General features: G+C 41.5%; 1 protein-coding gene across 4 annotated transcripts in view; it reads left to right on the top strand.

Annotated features, from left to right (window-relative positions):
- Positions 1-17,903, top strand: part of DTX2 (deltex E3 ubiquitin ligase 2) — a 29,591-nt gene extending 11,688 nt beyond the window's left edge. For 2 of the 4 annotated variants that reach the window (XM_026708530.2, XM_087927060.1), the window contains exons 4-10: positions 1,624-1,682; positions 6,064-6,195; positions 12,528-12,598; positions 14,109-14,267; positions 15,210-15,371; positions 16,377-16,466; positions 17,424-17,903. In XM_026708530.2, the coding sequence (XP_026564315.1) occupies positions 1,624-1,682; positions 6,064-6,195; positions 12,528-12,598; positions 14,109-14,267; positions 15,210-15,371; positions 16,377-16,466; positions 17,424-17,648 (898 nt within the window). In that variant the 3' untranslated portion in view covers positions 17,649-17,903. The remainder of the gene's footprint in view (positions 1-1,623; positions 1,683-6,063; positions 6,196-12,527; positions 12,599-14,108; positions 14,268-15,209; positions 15,372-16,376; positions 16,467-17,423) is intronic. The other 2 variants (XM_026708531.2, XM_087927067.1) reach the window with 1 other exon arrangement.
- The last annotated feature ends 1,138 nt before the right edge of the window (positions 17,904-19,041 follow it).

The following is a 19,041-nucleotide window of genomic DNA, read 5'->3' as shown; positions in this document are numbered from 1 at the left end:
TCTTTCCTGTGTTTATCCTGTTTTGACCTTGAAGTTCTCCATTTTACAAATAATGAAAGTTTGTGATTAGGAGTTTTAGAGATTTTGTCATCCTCCCTCACCAGCTTGGCTCCTCTCCCAGAATTTAGCAAGGACTGGATACAGCTCTTGTCAAAAGCAGATACACCTGGAATGCACAGTAAAACCTCCTTAAAAAGTTCTTAAGTTTGAAAAGTATTGAGGGGGGGAATAAACTGCCTTGAAAGTCAGCACTATTCTTTTAGATCTACGCCTGCTAAGAAACCAGGTGATTTCTGTAAGCTTTTGTGTGATTTATGTGCTGCTTTGAGTCAGTGTTGACTCCTGGCAACACCCTGGACAAGTCCCTGCAGGGTCTAATCTTTTGCTGCTTTATGCTTTTGAAAAGCAGATTCTATTTATCAAGTAGGTGATCCAATATCGGCTGAAAATCTCAAGTTGAAACATAGCTGGCTGGGTTTCATTTCCTTTCAGGAGGTTCAGGCAGACACTGAAATAGTTTAAAAAAAAAAGGCACCTGACTTGCCCATCCAAATAATGGGTGGAGACAAGACAAAACTGGGAAAGTCGAATACTGATTAGCCAATTGGGAGAATGGGCTTCCTTCCCAAGACGGCTTTTATATAGGAAGGAAGCAAGGCAGTCGCCAGTCGCCATTTTTTTTGCCCGTGCTTTCGGTTTCTCTTTCTCGGAACTTTTCCCGCCAAGTTTTCGAGAAGATGGCTGAGGGCCGGTAAGAATTAAAAGCGACATGAATGAATGAACGAACGAATAATGAATGAATGGGGATAGCAAGCTGGGGTCAGTATAATAGCTGAGATTTTATGGACTGGAAACTGTTCTAATGTGCGTGTTAGTGAGGGAAAATCCTAGGTCCAAGGTGGAGAAGAGTCAACCTTCTTAAAAAAAAAAAAGCCTTGATTTATTGCTTTCTCCCCTTTCCTTTTTCCAGATCTCTGGCCTCGCTTTTTATCATAGAGGTTTAAAAGTCTTTATCAGAGGTTCTCATTTTGCCAAAAAGGCTCTAGCCTCTTCAGCGTACTTAGACTATGAAAAGGACAGAGAGGGATGATGTAAAATAGTAAAACAATGGTGTAAAATGGCACTGGAGTAAAATTGCTGGTGTGAGCTACTTGGTCCTTTTCTCCAGGAGTTGCAGGGAGGATTTGGAGACCACTCATTGCAATTAGTAGGGCCTAATCCTCCATATCCTGTTTATGAGCGATCACCACCCCTATAAAACCTCCAGTTTCTCATTCAGAATAATTTAGAAGTTGTGGCTGCTCCATCACTGGAGGCTTTTAAGAAGAAACTGGACTGCAGCTTCTCTGGAATGGATGGAAAGTTGGACTGAGGGTCCAACTCAAGGTTCCCCTCCAAGTCTGTTTTTCTGTTATGATCTGTTATGATCTATTTTCTGTTATGATCTGCTATTCTGTTATCTAATTTCTGCTTGTTTCAGAATTTAGCTAGCTTTGGGACAAAATGTGCATTGCCTCAAAAAGAACTCCCCCTGCATAAAATTCTTATTTCTTCTTGTCCTGATTCTCTATGCCTGCCCTAATGATCTTTTCCAAAACTTCATATATATTTTTGTTTCCTCAGCGTCCCAAAGTTACCAGTGACCATGCCCAGGCCCAGCAAAGTGAATGAAGCTCTGGCAGGTAATGCCCTTCCATCTTTTTTTTCTCCATTTCACACAATCCTACAGTGTTTTGCTTTGGGAAACTAATAGCCCAAATATTTTTTGTAATTTACTACTTGGTCCAGCACACCTTCCGGAATAAGGATGCTGACTAATTTTTAAGCAATGATTCATCTGAGGTGAAGTCTTCACAAAATGTCTTTGTCTCAGGTGAATCTGTTTCTTAAGGGATTCTGTATTTCCAATAGCTGCCTTGACTAAACTCCATCCTCTGACCTTTGGATTTGCAAGGTAGCAATAGAGAGGAATTGGACTATTCTCTTGCATACTTTTATGTGCTCTTACTAGTCTTCATCTAGTCAGCAACCCTTTACCTCCCCTGGGAGATATCTAGGAACTGATATTGCAGGGCCCTGCTCTACAACTGAAGTATGGTATCTAGTCAGCTACTATTTTGTTAACCTACCCTTTCTGAATCTTAAATTTGATCCTTATTTTTACTTGTGTTGATCTGTTTTCAATTCTATTTATAATGTATGCTTTTATTTGTGTATACTGTTTTACTATAATGTTATATACTGCCCAGAATCTTTTTGGTGATATGAGCAATGTAGAAATGTAATAAACAACTCACTGGTTCCTGCAAATACATAAATTGCACGTCCAGTTGCTTATTCTGAAATGGTAAATTAGTCATTCTCACCAGTTTTGTTTTAGGAAAGATCTTTCCCAGTCCTTTAACTAGAAAATCTGGAGACTAAACATATTTGCATAAAAACATTGATATTCTAAGATATTCTAAGATTCTAGAGTGATATTCTATCACTCTAAGCTGATATTTGACACAGTGGACAAGCTTAAGGCAAAAGGCTGCAAAACTTGTGATTCATTTGCTCAGGATTTGCATTTTTGTCCTAGGCTTTTTAATTAATCTGGGATTTTCTACAGCTAAACAGCATTTTCTAATATTAGAAAATCCGGAGTCAGGTATGTAAAAAAAATCCTCATAAAGAGACTTCTTTCAATCTGGAATCCTTTTGTTTTTACATAACAAAAATCCCATGAACAAAAGGGAAGGGGGAGCACTAGTGATAAAAAGATGTTCCTGGCCCTTGGTGTCACATTCTTTTTTGCCTTTCTCCTGTTTTGAGCTGCTGCCTATATTTCCTTTTTATATCCTCATCAAATGATCCAAGGAAGAAACCATAATTTCTGTAAATCTCATAGAGATTATGTGGTTTTAATGTGCTTTTTCACTGTAGCTAGAGTCTGCCTTAAATGGCTGCAATCTTTATTACAGTGAAAATCCTGTAGCCTAAAATAACCATAAACAAAAACAAGAATTGTATAGCTACATATTCTTGTCTTTCTTCTTTTATTATCCTTTTCTATTGCTTTGATAAAATGGTTTTCTAATGCAGAGAAGCCTTGTTTTTTTGTGACTGAGATTTCTAGATTCTCACTAGGACAATTCCACTCCCACCATTATTGCTCCAAGTGCAAGGTATAAATATAAATATTTGGAAAGTAACTTCCTATTTTATAGATGTATAAGTCTATAACATATCTTGGAAGTCTTTTAATCCAACCTTTTGATCAAGAATCAGGTCAAGAGTCTTCAGACACAGAAAAATGTCCAAATATTTGATAATTAATAAAGCAATATTATAGGGACTGTTTTTAGGTTTAGTATTTTGGATTTCAGAAATGGGAGATACCTAAGAAAGCCACCCTTGGAAGGTTTTTTACAAGAAACTCCCTGTAAAAATAGCTAAAATCAGGATTGCTAACTATTCTTAAGCTGTCCCCACTTAGCATATGAATATGCCAAATTCCACTCTATCTGATTGCAACCTCTTATGCAGTACTCCTCCTATGAGAACTTAGAAGCTGATTGAGCAGCTCTATCAATTGTTTTAAAATGCTAGATGATCTAAATTTAGTAGGAAATTTAGTATGTCTTAATGAAGCAAACATCCTAGGAATCTTAGCATTCATATTTTAAAGCACATGTTTATAATCTTTAGTGTTGAGGACAGTCCTCAGTGAGAGAAACTGAAATGGTGCCTGAATAAAATACCTAGTGCCTATGGGAAAGCACATAGTGGGTTTCCTTCTCACTAGGCCATATAGTGGTATACCATATACTGGTATAATGAAATACTGTCTACAAATTACAGTTCGGTTGTACATGACAGTTACAAAATTTAGCTGTTCCTGGTCCACTTGTTTTAATGTAGAGAGCAGACTGCAGCATTTATGGAAGCTTGCCCTTAAACAACATTGCTGATTTTCTTTGTTGTAGCATATAGGGCAGATTATGTCCTGAAGAAATGCAAAGTATGCTCTGGTTTTCTCAGCAATCAGGCAGGTTTTACATATGAACAAGCCTTTTGCAGCTAAGAAATTACAGAGAAGCTCACTCATCTCTTTCTCACAAGGGGGGGGGAGGAAGGGCTTCAATCAATACAGGGAGTGTTCTGTTATTAACTTGTGTAATTGAGTGCTTCTCACTCATGGGTTTTTGGAAGAAGATCCACAGAGGGGATTAGAATTTTTTTATAATTTTACCACAAATTATTTTAGATCTCAAATTTCTTTCTACATGCTGTATTACTTTTGCAGGAAGGAATATTATAATTATAAAAACAAAGATTGACCTTTGAGCACAAAGCTATCTATAAAGACAGCTGCATTCTGAAATAGTGATGCTCTATCTAGTCTATCCTTTTTTGACCCTTTTATTTTACTCTTTGTCTTCAGCTCCACCAGCAGTCAATATCTGTTTCACAACAAAACACAATTTTTGAATTTTGCCCAAAAGCCTATTTCCCAGTTACTTTCTCCAATTATAATTTTTGCTGTATAGTAAACATGTTTACAATGGGAAGTTGACCAAAGAGCAGTTGAGGCCAAGGTCCTTGGAAACCTTACAACTCCTACTCAAGGTTTCTGCAATGCTTGTAGACATTGCCCAGATGCTTTCCCAAGTATCTTCATATCCATAAAATAATGGATGTGAAATTTTGAAAGAAAAATAAAGTTCCTAGGAAGGATAGCTGAATTCCATGATTTTCCTGCACTTCCATGTAAAAAGAATGTCATGTAGCTTTATGTCAGCAATTTATAACTGTCTTAAATATCTGTATAATATTTCTTTTTTAAAAAAATAAATTTTATTAAGTTTTCAAATTTTAAATATCTGTATAATATTTCTCACTGTACTGTAACATCCACTAGCCTACGTGCAGGTGACAGACAGACTGACTGAGTGGTTGAATGAATTGAAGCAGAGACTAGGCGCCAGCAGTGTACATGGGGCTACATTTCAGAAACATAAAAGGAGGTTGGTTTTTGTTTGGTTTTGCAGCCTCTCTGGTGTGTTTCTTTGCTATTGCATTTCCAGCTTGTTTGTGGTGAAAGGACATTTTGTGATGAATTGGTTGCACATAGCATATAATATGACAAAAGTCTGTTTGTGGTTTATTATAATTCAATCAATAATATTGCAAACAGTTTAGCACAGGGATAGGCAATTTTTTGGTGATGGGGAGACCTACAGAAAATTTTTGGCAGGGCAAAGGTTGTGATGAACAGGATTTGGGGCTCGGTTGCTGCTTTTCTGGAGGACTTCAGAGGTGATTCTGTTAAACTATCTTACGCCACTTAGAGAGCAGTTTCTTATATATTCTTATATGTTTCTTATATATAAGAAACACTGCAGTTTCTTATATATTTCTAGGCTCAAAATGACAGGGAAATGCACTAACAATTTTTAGCAGGCTTCAGGAGTTACAAAAAGTTTGAAAGTAACATGCCATAGGGAAGGGAGGGGGAATGAAAGTGGCTATTGTATACATTTGAGGGTCCATGGTTTTTGTTTTTCCACATTGCCTATTAACTTTCTAATTATACTATTGTATAATGATATATATTAGCTTTCTTAAGGGCGAGAAGTTTTTGTCTTAGGGGATGTCAGTGTGCAGCACTATGGAAGTCAAGCAAATGTTGCAGTTCCTAAAGTCTGCATTTATAAACAGCTTCAATTCTAAATTGAACATAGGAGGTTTTTCCATTTTCCTCAAGCAGAAGAAAAAGAGTTGAAATGCTGCTTTGTGTGGCTTCACCCCATCCTTGTCTCTCCCAAATTGAAGAAAGAAAAGAAAAAGTGTCTGCCTTCCCTTGCCTCAAAACAGCCCACCGTCATCCCTGTAACATGTTGCTTGCTTTCCTTTGGGGTTTGCTTCGTCACTTGTTTTTGAAACCAGCATCGAATCAGAGGTTCTTGAATCGAGAGGGATGGGTTTCTTTTTTAATCTTACAAATTGTATGATGCAAATTTTCTTTCCACCCCTTCTCCCTTACCTGCCCTGTGCATGACTGTCTCATGTCCCTTGTAGGCATGATGGCCTTTCTGATGTCAGTCCCTGGATTTCCTGTGCACCTCACCCAAGCGCCTCAGCCTGCCCGTGCCCATAGAGCCTCTAAAAAACTCTGCTCAGTTAAGGGAAGGAGGAGAGTGGTCACCAAAGGTAGCTCTCTGACTTGCTTGGACTCTCCTGGAGTCTCCTTCAGTTGCTGCTGCTGCTGCTTCTGTTGCCACCTTTGTCTTCTCTTTCCTGCCCTGCATTTCCTCTTTCTTATTTTCTGACTTCTCCCAGAAACAGTTCGATAAAAAAATGGCTTTGGTTACTCTTTCTACTAAGGCAAAGGTGTCAAATTCTATTTCATTGAGGGCTGCATCAGGGTTGTGTTTGACCTGGGGGGGGGGGCTGGGGTGTGTGTGGCCAGCTTGATATCACTCGTGTTGGGGTGTGTGTATGTGTGTGTGTTATTCCGAGCACTCTGCTAGCGAAAATGGGCTCCTGAACTCTGTTTTTGGCTGCGACTGCCTCCTGCGGCCCTGTCAGTGAAAATGGGGGATTGGGGGGGGGGCTGCGTGCAACCCTCCCAGGCTCCATTTTATCTGACAGGCACCACGGGCAAGTCCTTCGTTGTTTCCAGGGCAGCCCTGTGGGCCAGATTCGGCCCATGGCCTTGAGTTTGACACCCCTGTACTAAGACCTGGCTTTCCTGTTGCCCAAGAATTTTGACACAATTCTGCTTTATATGCTGCTGCTTTGTAGGTCTTATTTTTCAGCATCAGCACGATCATTTTAGTAGTTATGAAGACCACCCACATACCCACCTAAATAGAGAAACCAACTGTGGCTAGGGGTCCCCCCCACCAAATGAAGAAGTATGGTAAGGAGAAGCTGTGACAGAATAGTGACTATACAGGTGTCCCTTGCTTAAAAACCACTCGTTCAGCATCTGTTCAAACTTGTAATTGCGTTAAACAAGTGGTACTTAACAACTAGTCTGAGGAGTTTTTGCTGTTACAACATCCGCATGATGATGTGGTTGCCATTGTCTTTTGCAGCCTTCCTTATCAGTTTCCAATGAGTCAAATCAATGGAGAAGCCAGCAGGAGGTTGTAAGTGGCAGCCACATGACATCCTTGCTTAACAACAGCAGTTGGCAGTGCTGGAATTGCCATTGCTAAGCAGCACTGTCACATGAGACTGCATTTCGTGATTGTTTCGCTTAGCAATGTCTACTCCAGTTCCAGTTGATGTCAGTAATCAAGAACTCCCTCTATAGACTACTAATGGATATTTACATTGCATTTTATTAAATTGTTTACGTCATATATATCTTCCATACAGTTGGCACCTTGAAGCACTTAAAGCTGAATTGTAAAAAAAACCCAAAAACAAACGGGAAAAGATTTTAAAAATGGGGGAAAGGAAGGGTAAACTATTCATCCATCATTTGTTCATTGAAGGCATTGATGAAGAAACATGACAACTGTAGATTTAATCAGTACTGGTTATATCTGGTATTAAAATGTTGTTAGGGTTTGTAGTTTTTTGAACTTACAATTTTAATTTTTCTTAATCAAAATTTTAATTTAAAAAGTAATTTTGCACCAGTCATTGCCGAATCCTGTTTATATGAGTTATACACTTTATTACATACTACATTAATTAACCTGTGGATTCCTTACCCAACATCTACCTTATTTTTTTTGAGCCCCGAAAAGACGGCTAAGCCGTCTTTTCAGGTGTGACTTAATTCCTCCCCTTGCATCCTTGGGCGGGCGGGTGGCGACGGCTTGGATGTTGACCTCTGTGCTGGTGGAGCACTTTGTATCGGGAGACCTTCCGCCACCGTTGTTTTCCCTTCTCCCCGTGCTGCCGTGGTGTTTAGAGCAACGCTGCGGTGTTTGGCGCAACCAGACGCAGCCAGCCAGGGCTCCTCCCTGCAACCGGAGCCCGGCGGAGACACTCGGCTTCAGGCACTCATGTCGCCGCCTTCCTTTTGCCTTCGAAGGCAAAGCCAATTCGTTTAAAAACGACTCCCTACTACCAGTACGACAAAGCCTCCCCTGCCCAAGAGGGCAGCCCAACCCTATGTGGGGAGGTGAATCTCCCGGGGCTGCAGCGCAGGATCAGACTACCCCGGGAAAAGTGCCTAGCCGCCATCCCTGCCTAGCGCCGGGCAGAGCAAGAAGAGCTTCGCCTGGGGTGCCCAGCGCAGCTGACAGGCAGGGCCTCCTGCCTGGCGGCAGAGCTCTCGCCAAGGCAGTGAGTGCCTCCCCATCAGACCCTCCGCTCATCACGCCAGGGCCACGCCAGAACCGTGTGGGCTGGGCAGAGCCGGGAAAGCGAGCCGCGAGTGCACGCCCGCCTGCCAAGCAAAGGAACCGGGCTGTCCCGAACTTGGCTTCCTTCCCAAGTCCCTCCAGCCCGAACCTGAAGGGGCCACCCGAGGCAGTGATAACGCCCACCCATCCATGGACAGGGAGGCAAGATGATGGCCTGCGCCGTGTCCTCCTCCAAACTGAGCCCCGCCAAGTGAGCGACGCTCCCCGTGCCGCTGCAGCGTTTGGAGCTGCCCTTGTGTTTGGAGATGCGTGGGGACGGGCTGAGCGAAGGGTGGAAAGGACGGGCGGCTTTGGGCTCTCTCCGCCAGACCCGCTGGCCAGGGAAACAGCGCTGCCGTCGCCTTGCCTCCCTGTCTGCGGAGGGGTGGGTGCTATCACTGCCTCGGGTGGCCTCTCCTGGTGGCCCCTTCGGGTTCAGGCTGGAGGGACTTGGTAAGGAAGCCAAGCTCGGGTCGGCCCGGCTCCTTTGCTTGGCAGGCGGGTGTGCACCCGTGGCTTGCTTTCCTGGCTCTGCCCAGCCCGCACGGCTCTGGTACGGCCCTGGTGGGATGAGCAGAGGGTCCAGCGGGTAGGTGCTCGCTGCCTTGGTGAGAGCTCCACCGCCGGGCAGGAGGGCCCACCTATCAGCTGCACTGGGCGCCCCAGGCGAAGCTCTTCATGCTCTGCCCAGCGCCAAGCAGGGATGGCGGCTGGGCGCTTCTCCCAGGGTGGTCCGATCCTGTGCTGCAGCCCCAGGAGGTTCGCCTCGCCATGTGGGGTTGGGCTGCCCTCTCGGGCAGGGGAGGATTTGTCGTACCGGTAGTAGGGAGTCGTTTTTAAAAGAATTGGCTTTGCCTTCGAAGGATAAGGGAAGGCGGCTCTAAACGCCGCAGCAGCACGGGGAGAAGGGAAAGCAACGGTGGCGGAAAGTCTCCCGATACGAAGTGCCCCACCAACACCGAAGTCAACGCAGGCAGCACCATATCTGGGTATGCAACAAAAGTACTTCCTAATGGCAAGCTGCCCCCCCCCCCCCGCCATTCCTCCCCATTTCGCATGTTTGATATAGGCCTTAATTTGGGGGGAGGGGCTTAATTTGATTTTATGCCTATAAAACATGCTGGGACTTCCTATTATTGGGGGAGGCCATATTGTTGGAGAAACACTGTAGTGATGGCCACTAATTTGGGTGGCTTTAGGGGATTGAATAAATTCATAGAAATCAGGACCATCAAGGGCTATCGGCTCCGAAAACTTGATGCTACCCTTAAATTGGGGATATTAATGTGTCAAAATACTAGTTGCAAAGAAAAAGTGGAAGAAGCTAATGAGATGGCTGCTTGTGACTATGTCAAATGCTTTTGATTGGCTCTTAAGAGAAAGAGAGGAGGAGCACCGAAAGTGTTAAAAGAGTTTCTTGGAGAGGTTAAAACTAGATAGATAGCCACCCATATATTAATAGTTAATTCAAGCAGCTGTAAGAAGCTGCATTGGAAAAAACGGTATTAACAGACCCTTTGAGTCTGATTTTTGGAAAACACCATTTTTTAAACATATCGCTAGCACCATGGCAGAATTGAATTTATTGGTTAGAAGTGCAATTTGGGAGCTCTAATTTCAAATCATGCTGCCACCACTGCAAAATAATCCATTTAAAGTTCTTATCCTGATGTTAATCTCTCAGCTCTTTTCTTGATTGGTGGCATAGCAAGGGGGGGAGGGTGTTAACTTCTGTGTCTTATTTACTCAGATCACCAGTTTCTAAAAAGTTAAAAACTAATACTTTTATTTGAATTTGGATATGAGGTATCCAATTTAGAGATACAGAACTCATGTTTGTTTACATAATAATTTACTGTGACGTAAGGGCCACCCAAGTCCCTCCCTTCTCAAAGCTGCTCTTTCTCTCCAAGTTCCTTTAGCTTTCTTCTCTTCTTTCCTATACAAAAGTGTCCAGTTAAAACATTTTTCCACATCAGCAAAAGGCAAATAGCCTACTATTTTGTCACAATTATATTGGCATTTTCTTGTCTTTGAGAGTAAGTGGTGGGGGACAGCAATGTGTTTGTGGAAGAGTGCAGTACATTCTATCCCTGTTAGTCTGTGTTTATACATTAGCCGATCCTTTTTTTCTTAGATGCAAACCACTATGTTGTAATGAACAAATTTGAAATCCTTCAGCACAGCACAGTGCCCCTAGGCAGCTTGAAACGTATACATGCAATCACCCACATGGTATCCAAAAGACTTCAGAATTGAGCAGAATTATTTATATGTAGAGATGTAACTTTTCTGCAATCTCCTGAGTTTTCAGCCCTTTAATATATATTTTTTCATGGCAGATCTTGAGGGCTCTTCCTTTGAATCCCACACAGGCTACTAATGATCCCTGAATCACAGGCTGGGATCCATTTTGAAAAAATCCCTCTAGCCTACTTATGGTTGTGCTTCCCCTGGCTCTGCTGTTATCACATAATGTCCTTGGTTTTAGCATTCATGGCCTGATCTATGGAAGTGGAACAGTCTCCTCCTCCCCCCCCCCCAACACACAAACTATACATGATCAAGTTTAGGTAAATCTAGAAAGCCTAGTTTGTCACCTGTCTGTAAGGCCAGAGATAAGCATTTGCTTTTAACTATCAGGCAAGCTATAGAAAGAAAAATAGCACAGTACTCAGAACTGCATTGTGAAATTACATTGTTGAGATCTATTCTAAAACTGCTAGAAAGTTTCCATTTTTTTAAAGGCCTCTTAAAACAGATTTCAACTTAAACTGGATGCTGGAATCGACCACCAATACTGTTTTTTTCTTAGGGAACATGGTCATATATTTTACCAAACATTTTTCTCTTTGTCTATGAGTTTAGTGAAAACTGAGTATGAACCTGTTTATACTTTTTAAGAATATCATACAGGTTTTTACTTCAGCTACTTTAAAGTTTTGGAGATCATTATGCTGTTATAATTCTTTAATTCTTTTAAAATGCATAAACCTACAGGAGAAGCACTCAGCTTGCATAAATGACCATTAATGTTTCTCACTCTGTTTATGGAGGTGTTTTTGTATGCTGCTAAGGAATTAAGTCAGCCAATAAATTTAAATGAATAATAACTAGCTGATCACTTTCAATTGACAGCACAGGGTTGGCTTTCAGCATTCATTGACATAATTGTGTGCAGAACCTAATGCAGTATGGCAGACTATCAGATGCACATAGGTGGATCCAAAAAAATCTGTTTTATCCTGGAGTCTATTACTCACTTTCTCAAGCTTATTTTAAGATTTTTTTATTATTATGTTTTCACCTCAAGTGTGCATCCCCAAATTATTGATTGTTCCTGATTATACTGTTCTTCAATAGATTTCACACGTACCCATAATTGTTCTCCCTGATCAGTTCCTCAAACCCAGGTAGCCTTATGTATTTGGAAGGAGTGAACTTGACTTCTGAGATCAGTCTGTTGTTGGGAAAGCCATTACCCATTACATCCCTTCCTTGCCTTTTGATTTGTAGACCCAGAGTAAATTCACAAATAACTTCAACCATTTTCTGAAATGAATAGGATGTACATGAACAGAGATGCTCTTTTGTGAGTTCACAAATTTCAGTAGTGGGAGAAAAAAAAACCTGGATTTCTGACCATGAAGGTTTTTGCCACTATGACAATGTAAATTTTCATTAAGGAGAGACAAGTCATGGCAAGGACATTTTCAAAGCTTCTTCACCCCAAATGTTGTATATTGGATATGGACTTTAAACTCCATTTTATTTCCAAACTATATAATAAACTAGAAGAATGTTTCTCCACCTCAGCAACTTCAACAGGTATGGACTTCGATTCCCAGAATTCCCTAGCCTAAAGTAAAATGACATCCTTAGCCATAGTTGATCTTCTAATTCTTTTTCCTGCCCATAGATGCCTTTGCCTTTGCAACAGTAGGAATAGCGGTATTCCTTATTTGTGTATCATTAAAACTGGCTGCTTTCAACTTGGCCATTTAAGAATGACTGTGCTGGATTAATTTTCTGGAAACATCTCTTCTTCTTTGCCTGCCATCTTAACTTGCCTATGCCTCCTGCTGCTCCCCTTCACCTCTTTTCCCTCATAGTGCCTTAGTGTCGAACGATATCTCCCTCTAGGATCTCCCTCTCTCTTTCTCTCTCTTTCTTCAGATAGCAAGACTAGGCCAGAAGATGTTGTGAAGAAGTATTTGAAAGAGCTGAAGACACCTCCAGTTGACGAGGTAGGTGTAAGAGATATACATGAGCAGTTTATTTATTATTATTACCTTTATTGTCAGAGTACAACATGTGTACAATGAGATTGGCTGAGCCTCTCTTTGTGCACCCCACACACAGAGATAACAGATAATCAGAGTTGGAAGGGACCTTGTAGGTCATCTAGTCCAACCCCTGCCCAAGTGGAAGACCCTTCACCATTTCTGACAAATGACAGTCCAATCTCTTTTTGAAAGTCTCAAGTGATGGCGCTCCCACAACTTCCGAGAGTAAGCTGTTCCATTAGTTGAGTGTTCTCACTGTCAGAATGTTTCTCCTTATTTCTAGGTTAAATCTCTCCTTGTTCAGTTTCCATCCATTATTCCTTGTCTGGCCTTCAGGTGCTTTAGAAAATAGCTTGAACCCCCTCCTTTCTGTGGCAGCCCCTCAAATATTTTAACACTGCTATCATGTCTCCCCAGTCCTTCTCTTCACTAGACTAACCATGCCCAGTTCCTGTAACTGTTCTTCATATGTTTTACTCTCCAGTCCCCTAATCATCCTGGTTGTTGTTCTCTGTACTTTTTCTATAGTCTCAACATCTTTTTTATAGTGTGGTAACCAAAGCTGGATGCAGTACTCTAGGTGCGGTCTTACTAAGGCTTTATAGAGTGGTAGTAGTATCTCACTTGATCTCGATTGTAGCTCTCTGTTAATACAACTTAGGATTGCATTAGCTTTTTTGACTGCTGTTGCACATTGCTGGCTCATATTTAGTTTGTTGTCCACTAAGACTCCACGATCCCTCTCACAGTTACTGCTATTGAGACTGGTTTTACCCAGTCTGTATGTGTACTTTTGGTTTTTCTTGCCTAAGTGTAGGACTTTACTTTTCTCTACATTGAGTTTCATTTTGTTCGATACGGCCCAGTGTTCTAGTCTGTCAAGATCCATCTGGATCTTGAGCCTACCTTCTATTCCCTCATCTAAGTTGTTAATGAAGATATTAAAGAGTACTGGGCCTAAGACAGAACTTTGTGGCACCCCACTGCTTATTTCCCTCCATGTAGAAGTAGACCCATGCACACAACTCACAGTGAGGACAGAAGTCCCTAACCCAGACTCAATCTTATTACCCTATGTGACCTTGTTGTATTTATATTTCACATTTCTAAACTGCCCAACTCCCTCAAAGAGCATTGCTGAGTGGGTCATAGAAACCTTCCTTACAGCCAAACTCTGCCAATTGAACACCTTCCCAGGAGTCGATTACAGTTCTCATCATCCCCTTGGACTAGAAGACTTTCAAAGTCCCTTTCAACTCTATGTTCTAAAGTCCTACAGAGAAATGGAGCAGCCAAAGACGATTTGAAGGCAGAAAATTGTCCATGGGGAAGAAATTAAATGTTTCTCCTCTCCTAGAGCAAAATGACACACGGTTGTCTAAAAAGAGCCTTGTCTGGAAGTGGATGACTGGTTGTCATGTTATTTTCAATTCCCTGAAGCGAAAATATAAAAGAGCTGTTTGTTTTCCAGGACTGCATCATTTGTATGGAAAAATTAGGTGCCCCTTCAGGGTACAGCGATATCAATGAGAGCAAGACAATCCAACCTGGAAGTGTGGGGAGGCTGGCCAAATGTGCTCATACTTTCCACCTACTTTGTGTGCTGTCCATGTACACCAGTGGCAACAAGGTAGGGCAAATGAGGAGGGGATTGACTGTTGCTTACTTTGCTTCAGGTGTGGATGCCACAATGGCCAACTTCATTTAATGATAAACTTAGCAGTCTGGTGACTGTCTTCCTATAGGGTTATTGAGCATTCCAGAAACATTCATGTGATGAATAGAAGTTTAATATTGGTAGTCATTAAAGCAACCAACGACCATAACATCTGCCAGAGCTCTTTTGGGCATTAAAGAAAGCCAGAAAATTCTCCCTTTTTATAATGCTTCATGCTCTGGCTTTGGGGCTAGATGTTTCACCAGAATCAGAAGCAGTAGTTTTGATACTACTACATCCAGTAGATTCCTTGGCAGTGAAAAAGAAATTTAATTAATAACTTTATCATTTAAAAAAAGTGTAACAAAGCCACTTTATTAAAAGACTATCATGGAGTACCAACAGATGATCATAGTGGGAAAAATGAAAAGCAAAAGATGTAAAGGTAGTATCAGGTACACCACTTGAGGAGAGCATCCTATAAGCAGCATGCATCAATCAGAGTACTGCATGGGTGTCATGTAGCCACTCTTGTTAAAGTAGGAGGAACTATAATAGGGAACCTCCTTTCTCGTTGGCAGAGCACATGGGAATGGATGCTCCTTCAGATTTGGAGGGAGGTGTTTCATATGAGAATAAATGCAACAGTGCTCATGTGTGTGTTCTATCCCTTGTCTGTGAAAGGTACTCATCAAGACAAAAGTCCTTTCGCTTTTATAGAATAAGAAGTAACAAAGTGGTTTATTAGAAGCAGCTGTAGATTGCCAAGAGCATCCAACATTTTGTAGGCATCCAATTCATGGGGGGCTTTATGCAATTTTGAACTTAAAAAGGGGGAGAGATTTCCAGAAATCTGTAGCTTGCACAGCCCTTATTTTATACTCATTATAACATTTTAAAAAAATATTCTATCAGGATGGCAGCTTACAATGTCCCTCTTGTAAGACCATCTATGGTGAGAAGACAGGCACACAACCCAGTGGCAGGATGGATGTTCACAAACTCCCAGAGTCTCTACCAGGGCACGAGAACTATGGGTCAATAAAGATTACATATTATATCAACAGAGGCATCCAGGTGAGTATGTCATATGTACTAAAACCTATCCTGAGGTGAGAGGCCTGATGGTAGAACAAAGTTAAAAACCCGAGATGATGCTGTAGGCCAGGGGTGTCAAAACTCGCAGCCCGTGGGCCAGATGTGTCATGCACTGCCCACGCCCACTCCCGGGTTAGCGAAGGGGGGCAAGGTCATGATATGTCACGTGACGACGCAAGTTTGACATCCCTGCTTGGAGGCCCTTGGAGAGCCACTGCATTTCAAAGTGGAAGGTACTTGGCTAGGTGGGAATCAGAAAGATTAAACAGATGATTCCTTTCTTAGTAAATCTTCCTTCAAGGTGCAGGGATAATTTCTTCCTAAAAAAATAATCCTAAGAATCACATGGTATGCACATCTTATGTATTTATGCCCCTGGTATATAATGCTGTGATCCATAGCATTTCCATTAAAGAGCAGAGCACTAGTGGAAAATGTTCTTCCACATGCTCCCTCATGAAGCTAAATGCAACTTGGGGTTTTCTAATGAGTGTTTTATTTCTCCAGAAATCTTTTCCTGATAAATGTAGAGTTGCTCTTTCATTTCACAAAAACAAATGCACATAGATACATTTAAAGAATTTTATTGTACTCTGAGCAGGGTGTTCACATCAGTTTGACTTTGAAACAGTTGTCCAATGTTTGGGTGTTTCCAATGGTCCTACAAAGGATAAAGAGACATTAACCGGCATAGTTGGTACCCAGTGGCTGGGTTTGCACTCCAAGCTTAACCCATAATAATTGATCAGCATTTATTGTACAATGTGTTGAGCTACATAATTTAGTTTGAACCTTGGCTTGCTTTTGAAGCCTTAATGTGTTGTGCAGATCCTGCTTTTTTATTAGAGTGTGGTTCAGGAAATTATGTGAATCCAGAATGTTGATTAATTCAACAACTAAATTAAATCTATTATGGGCTCCAAGCCAGTGTGTATAAATGAGTGGATCTGCATGTATACATGTTTTCTGCCTTTATTTTTTCAGGGTCCAGAGCATCCCAGCCCAGGGCTGCCATACACTGCAAGAGGATTCCCACGATATTGTTATCTACCCGATAGCGAGAAGGGACAAAAGGTATAGTGATTCTAAGATCTTGCCTGAGTATCGCGAATTGCGATGGAATAAAGAATATGACGTTAATTCTCTTTTTCTGCCCAAACAGCAGCTTAACTGAACAAAGGCTATTAATGATCAAAATGAATGAACCAAATCACATAAAGTATTAGTACCTGCATTATAAAGCCTTAGTAAGACACATCTGGTATGCTGCATCCAATATCGGTCACCACCTTACAAAAAAAGATGTTGAGACTTTAGAAAAAGTGCGAAGAAGAGCAACAAAAACGATTAAAGGCCTGGAGACAAAAACGTATGAAGAACCCTTGCAGGATTTGGGTTTGGCTAGTCTAAAGAAAAGAAGGACTAGGGTGGATATGATGACAGTATTTCTGTATTTGAGAGGCTGCCACAAAGGCAATTTATTTTCCAAAGCACCAGAGGGCAGGACAAGAAACAATGGATCGAAACTAATCAAGGAGAGATGCAACCTGGAATTAAGGAGAAACTTCCTAACAGTGAGAACAATTAGCCAGTGGAACAGCTTGCAAACAGACATTGTAGGTGTCCATCACTGGAGGTTTTTAAGAGGAGAAAGTGGACAGCCACTTTTCTGAAATGGTATAGGGTCTCCTGCTTGAGCAGGGGGATGGACTAGAAGACCTCCAAGGTCCCTTCCAGCTCGATTCTGATATGATTGTTTAGTACTTAAAATCCAGCTTAAATCCAATTCTTCTGATTGGACTGCTTAGTAAGAACAATTTTGGAAATAGTGCCAGTTATTGATGAGGTGGAGAGTTTCCTTATGCAAGCAGAAATTGGAGAAGTCCTACAGAGTGCGTAATATGGGGACCTCAGGGATGTCTTCCAACTTTTCACGTGGGATGGAAGTAGAAGTTAGATTTCAACAAAATTGGAGTCTTCTGTTTGTGGAATGTGAGAAGCTTTGTGTTAGCCTCTTTCTTTTCTCTCTAGGTGCTGGAACTTTTAAAGGTGGCATGGAGAAGGCGCTTGATCTTCACTGTAGGAACATCTAGCACAACTGGCGAGAACAACACTGTGGTGTGGAATGAGATCCACCACAAGACAGAGATGACCTCCAATGTCTCAGGCCATGGCTACCCAGACCCTAACTACCTTGACAATGTGCTAGCGGAGCTGGCAGCTCAAGGGGTCACAGAAGATTGCCTGAGTCCATGAGTTTAGCCTCCATCTTGGGCTGGAGCTGCAGTCAAAACTGGAGTTTGTCTTCTCCATGACTATGGCTGCCTCTCTGTTGAGGATGGCAGCTACAAATCCCCACCTCTGTTGCCTTATGTTTGCTTGCCCTTTTGTTGAGCAATAACACAGTCTCTGGGGTTGCCCAGTATGACTGTGAGGAGAGGGTATATATATAGATGTGTGTGTTTTTGGTCATATACAATAAAGCTCCCTTCCGTTAGATAAAACACAAAAGGATGATGGGTTAAGCCGCATATTGGAGCCTTCCATATGTGGTTGCATGGGGGTTTGTTCGTTCTTATTTTCTATCAATCGGGCAGATTTTGGGGGGGGAAGGGATGAGATTTTCCTGCTTCAGTGCATTAACAAAATCATGTTGTTTATCAACAAAATCAGTATTAGAAACTGAAGGTATATAACAGCTTTTCACAATTTGCTGTCCAAGTCTGATAGAATATGGTTATGGCTATGACTATTCCAAATAGTATCAAGGGGCTGTAGCACAGAGCAGGTTGGATTTTAAAAGAAAGCTGAGTGAGGTGAGACCTAATTTATGTTTGCATAAGAGGCTAGGATGAAGTCTCAAGTCTCAGCTACGTTAATTTGGGAAGTTTGGGGAGGGGAGAGGGGAGATCTGAGAAGCCATTTATGTTCTGTTACTGAGGAAACTAATTGGATGGGGCCAAGAGGAATTGGGTTTGATTTAGACTTTCTAGGTTTCTTTCTAGTCAATGCAGGAAAGAGAAGGAATAAAAGTTGTAATTCCACCAGAAGAAACCAGTTTGGAAGACGGATAGGGAGAATTGTCACTTTTGTGCAAGGAATTGCATAAATTAGGAGTTTTGCAGTAATTCTAGCTGGTACCTACAGTTCCCCAAATAACATGCAAAAATTAATTCAAAACAATGTTGATGCAGTCATGTGCGTCTTCCACTCACGCAAACCATTGGGCATTCTCACCTGAAATTTTGTGAATCTCAGTTTGGTAAACTAAATTTGCGATGAATTTCTTTTTTGCTGTTCTTTGGCATTAACAACCATAGTACAACCGCACAGCAATGATCCACACTTGAGAACATTGCTAATGAATTCCAGAATTTTTCAGTATCTGCTACTTTTTTCTTCTATCCAGGCCCATTAAAATAACTTTTCTGTACTCCCATTTTACAGATCTTTTGAGTGCGCAAAGTCATCCAGCAAGATCACAGTTGGATATATGTTTAAATTTAGGGCTGCTTGCTACAGCTTCCAAGACTAAAAACCTGAAACAATTCTGCTTTATGTAATTGGAGAACTAATCTTTTCTTTTTAAAAAATTGTATCAGCAAAAACTGGATTCTGTAAATTGCATAAATTCTTCATATTGGATAAC

Source organism: Pseudonaja textilis, chromosome 1, assembly GCF_049901715.1.
Source record: "Pseudonaja textilis isolate UNSWEBS1 chromosome 1, rPseTex1.2, whole genome shotgun sequence".
NCBI lineage: Eukaryota > Metazoa > Chordata > Lepidosauria > Squamata > Elapidae > Pseudonaja > Pseudonaja textilis.
Note: the sequence above shows the minus strand (reverse complement) of the source record. Positions and strands in the feature narration are given on the sequence as shown.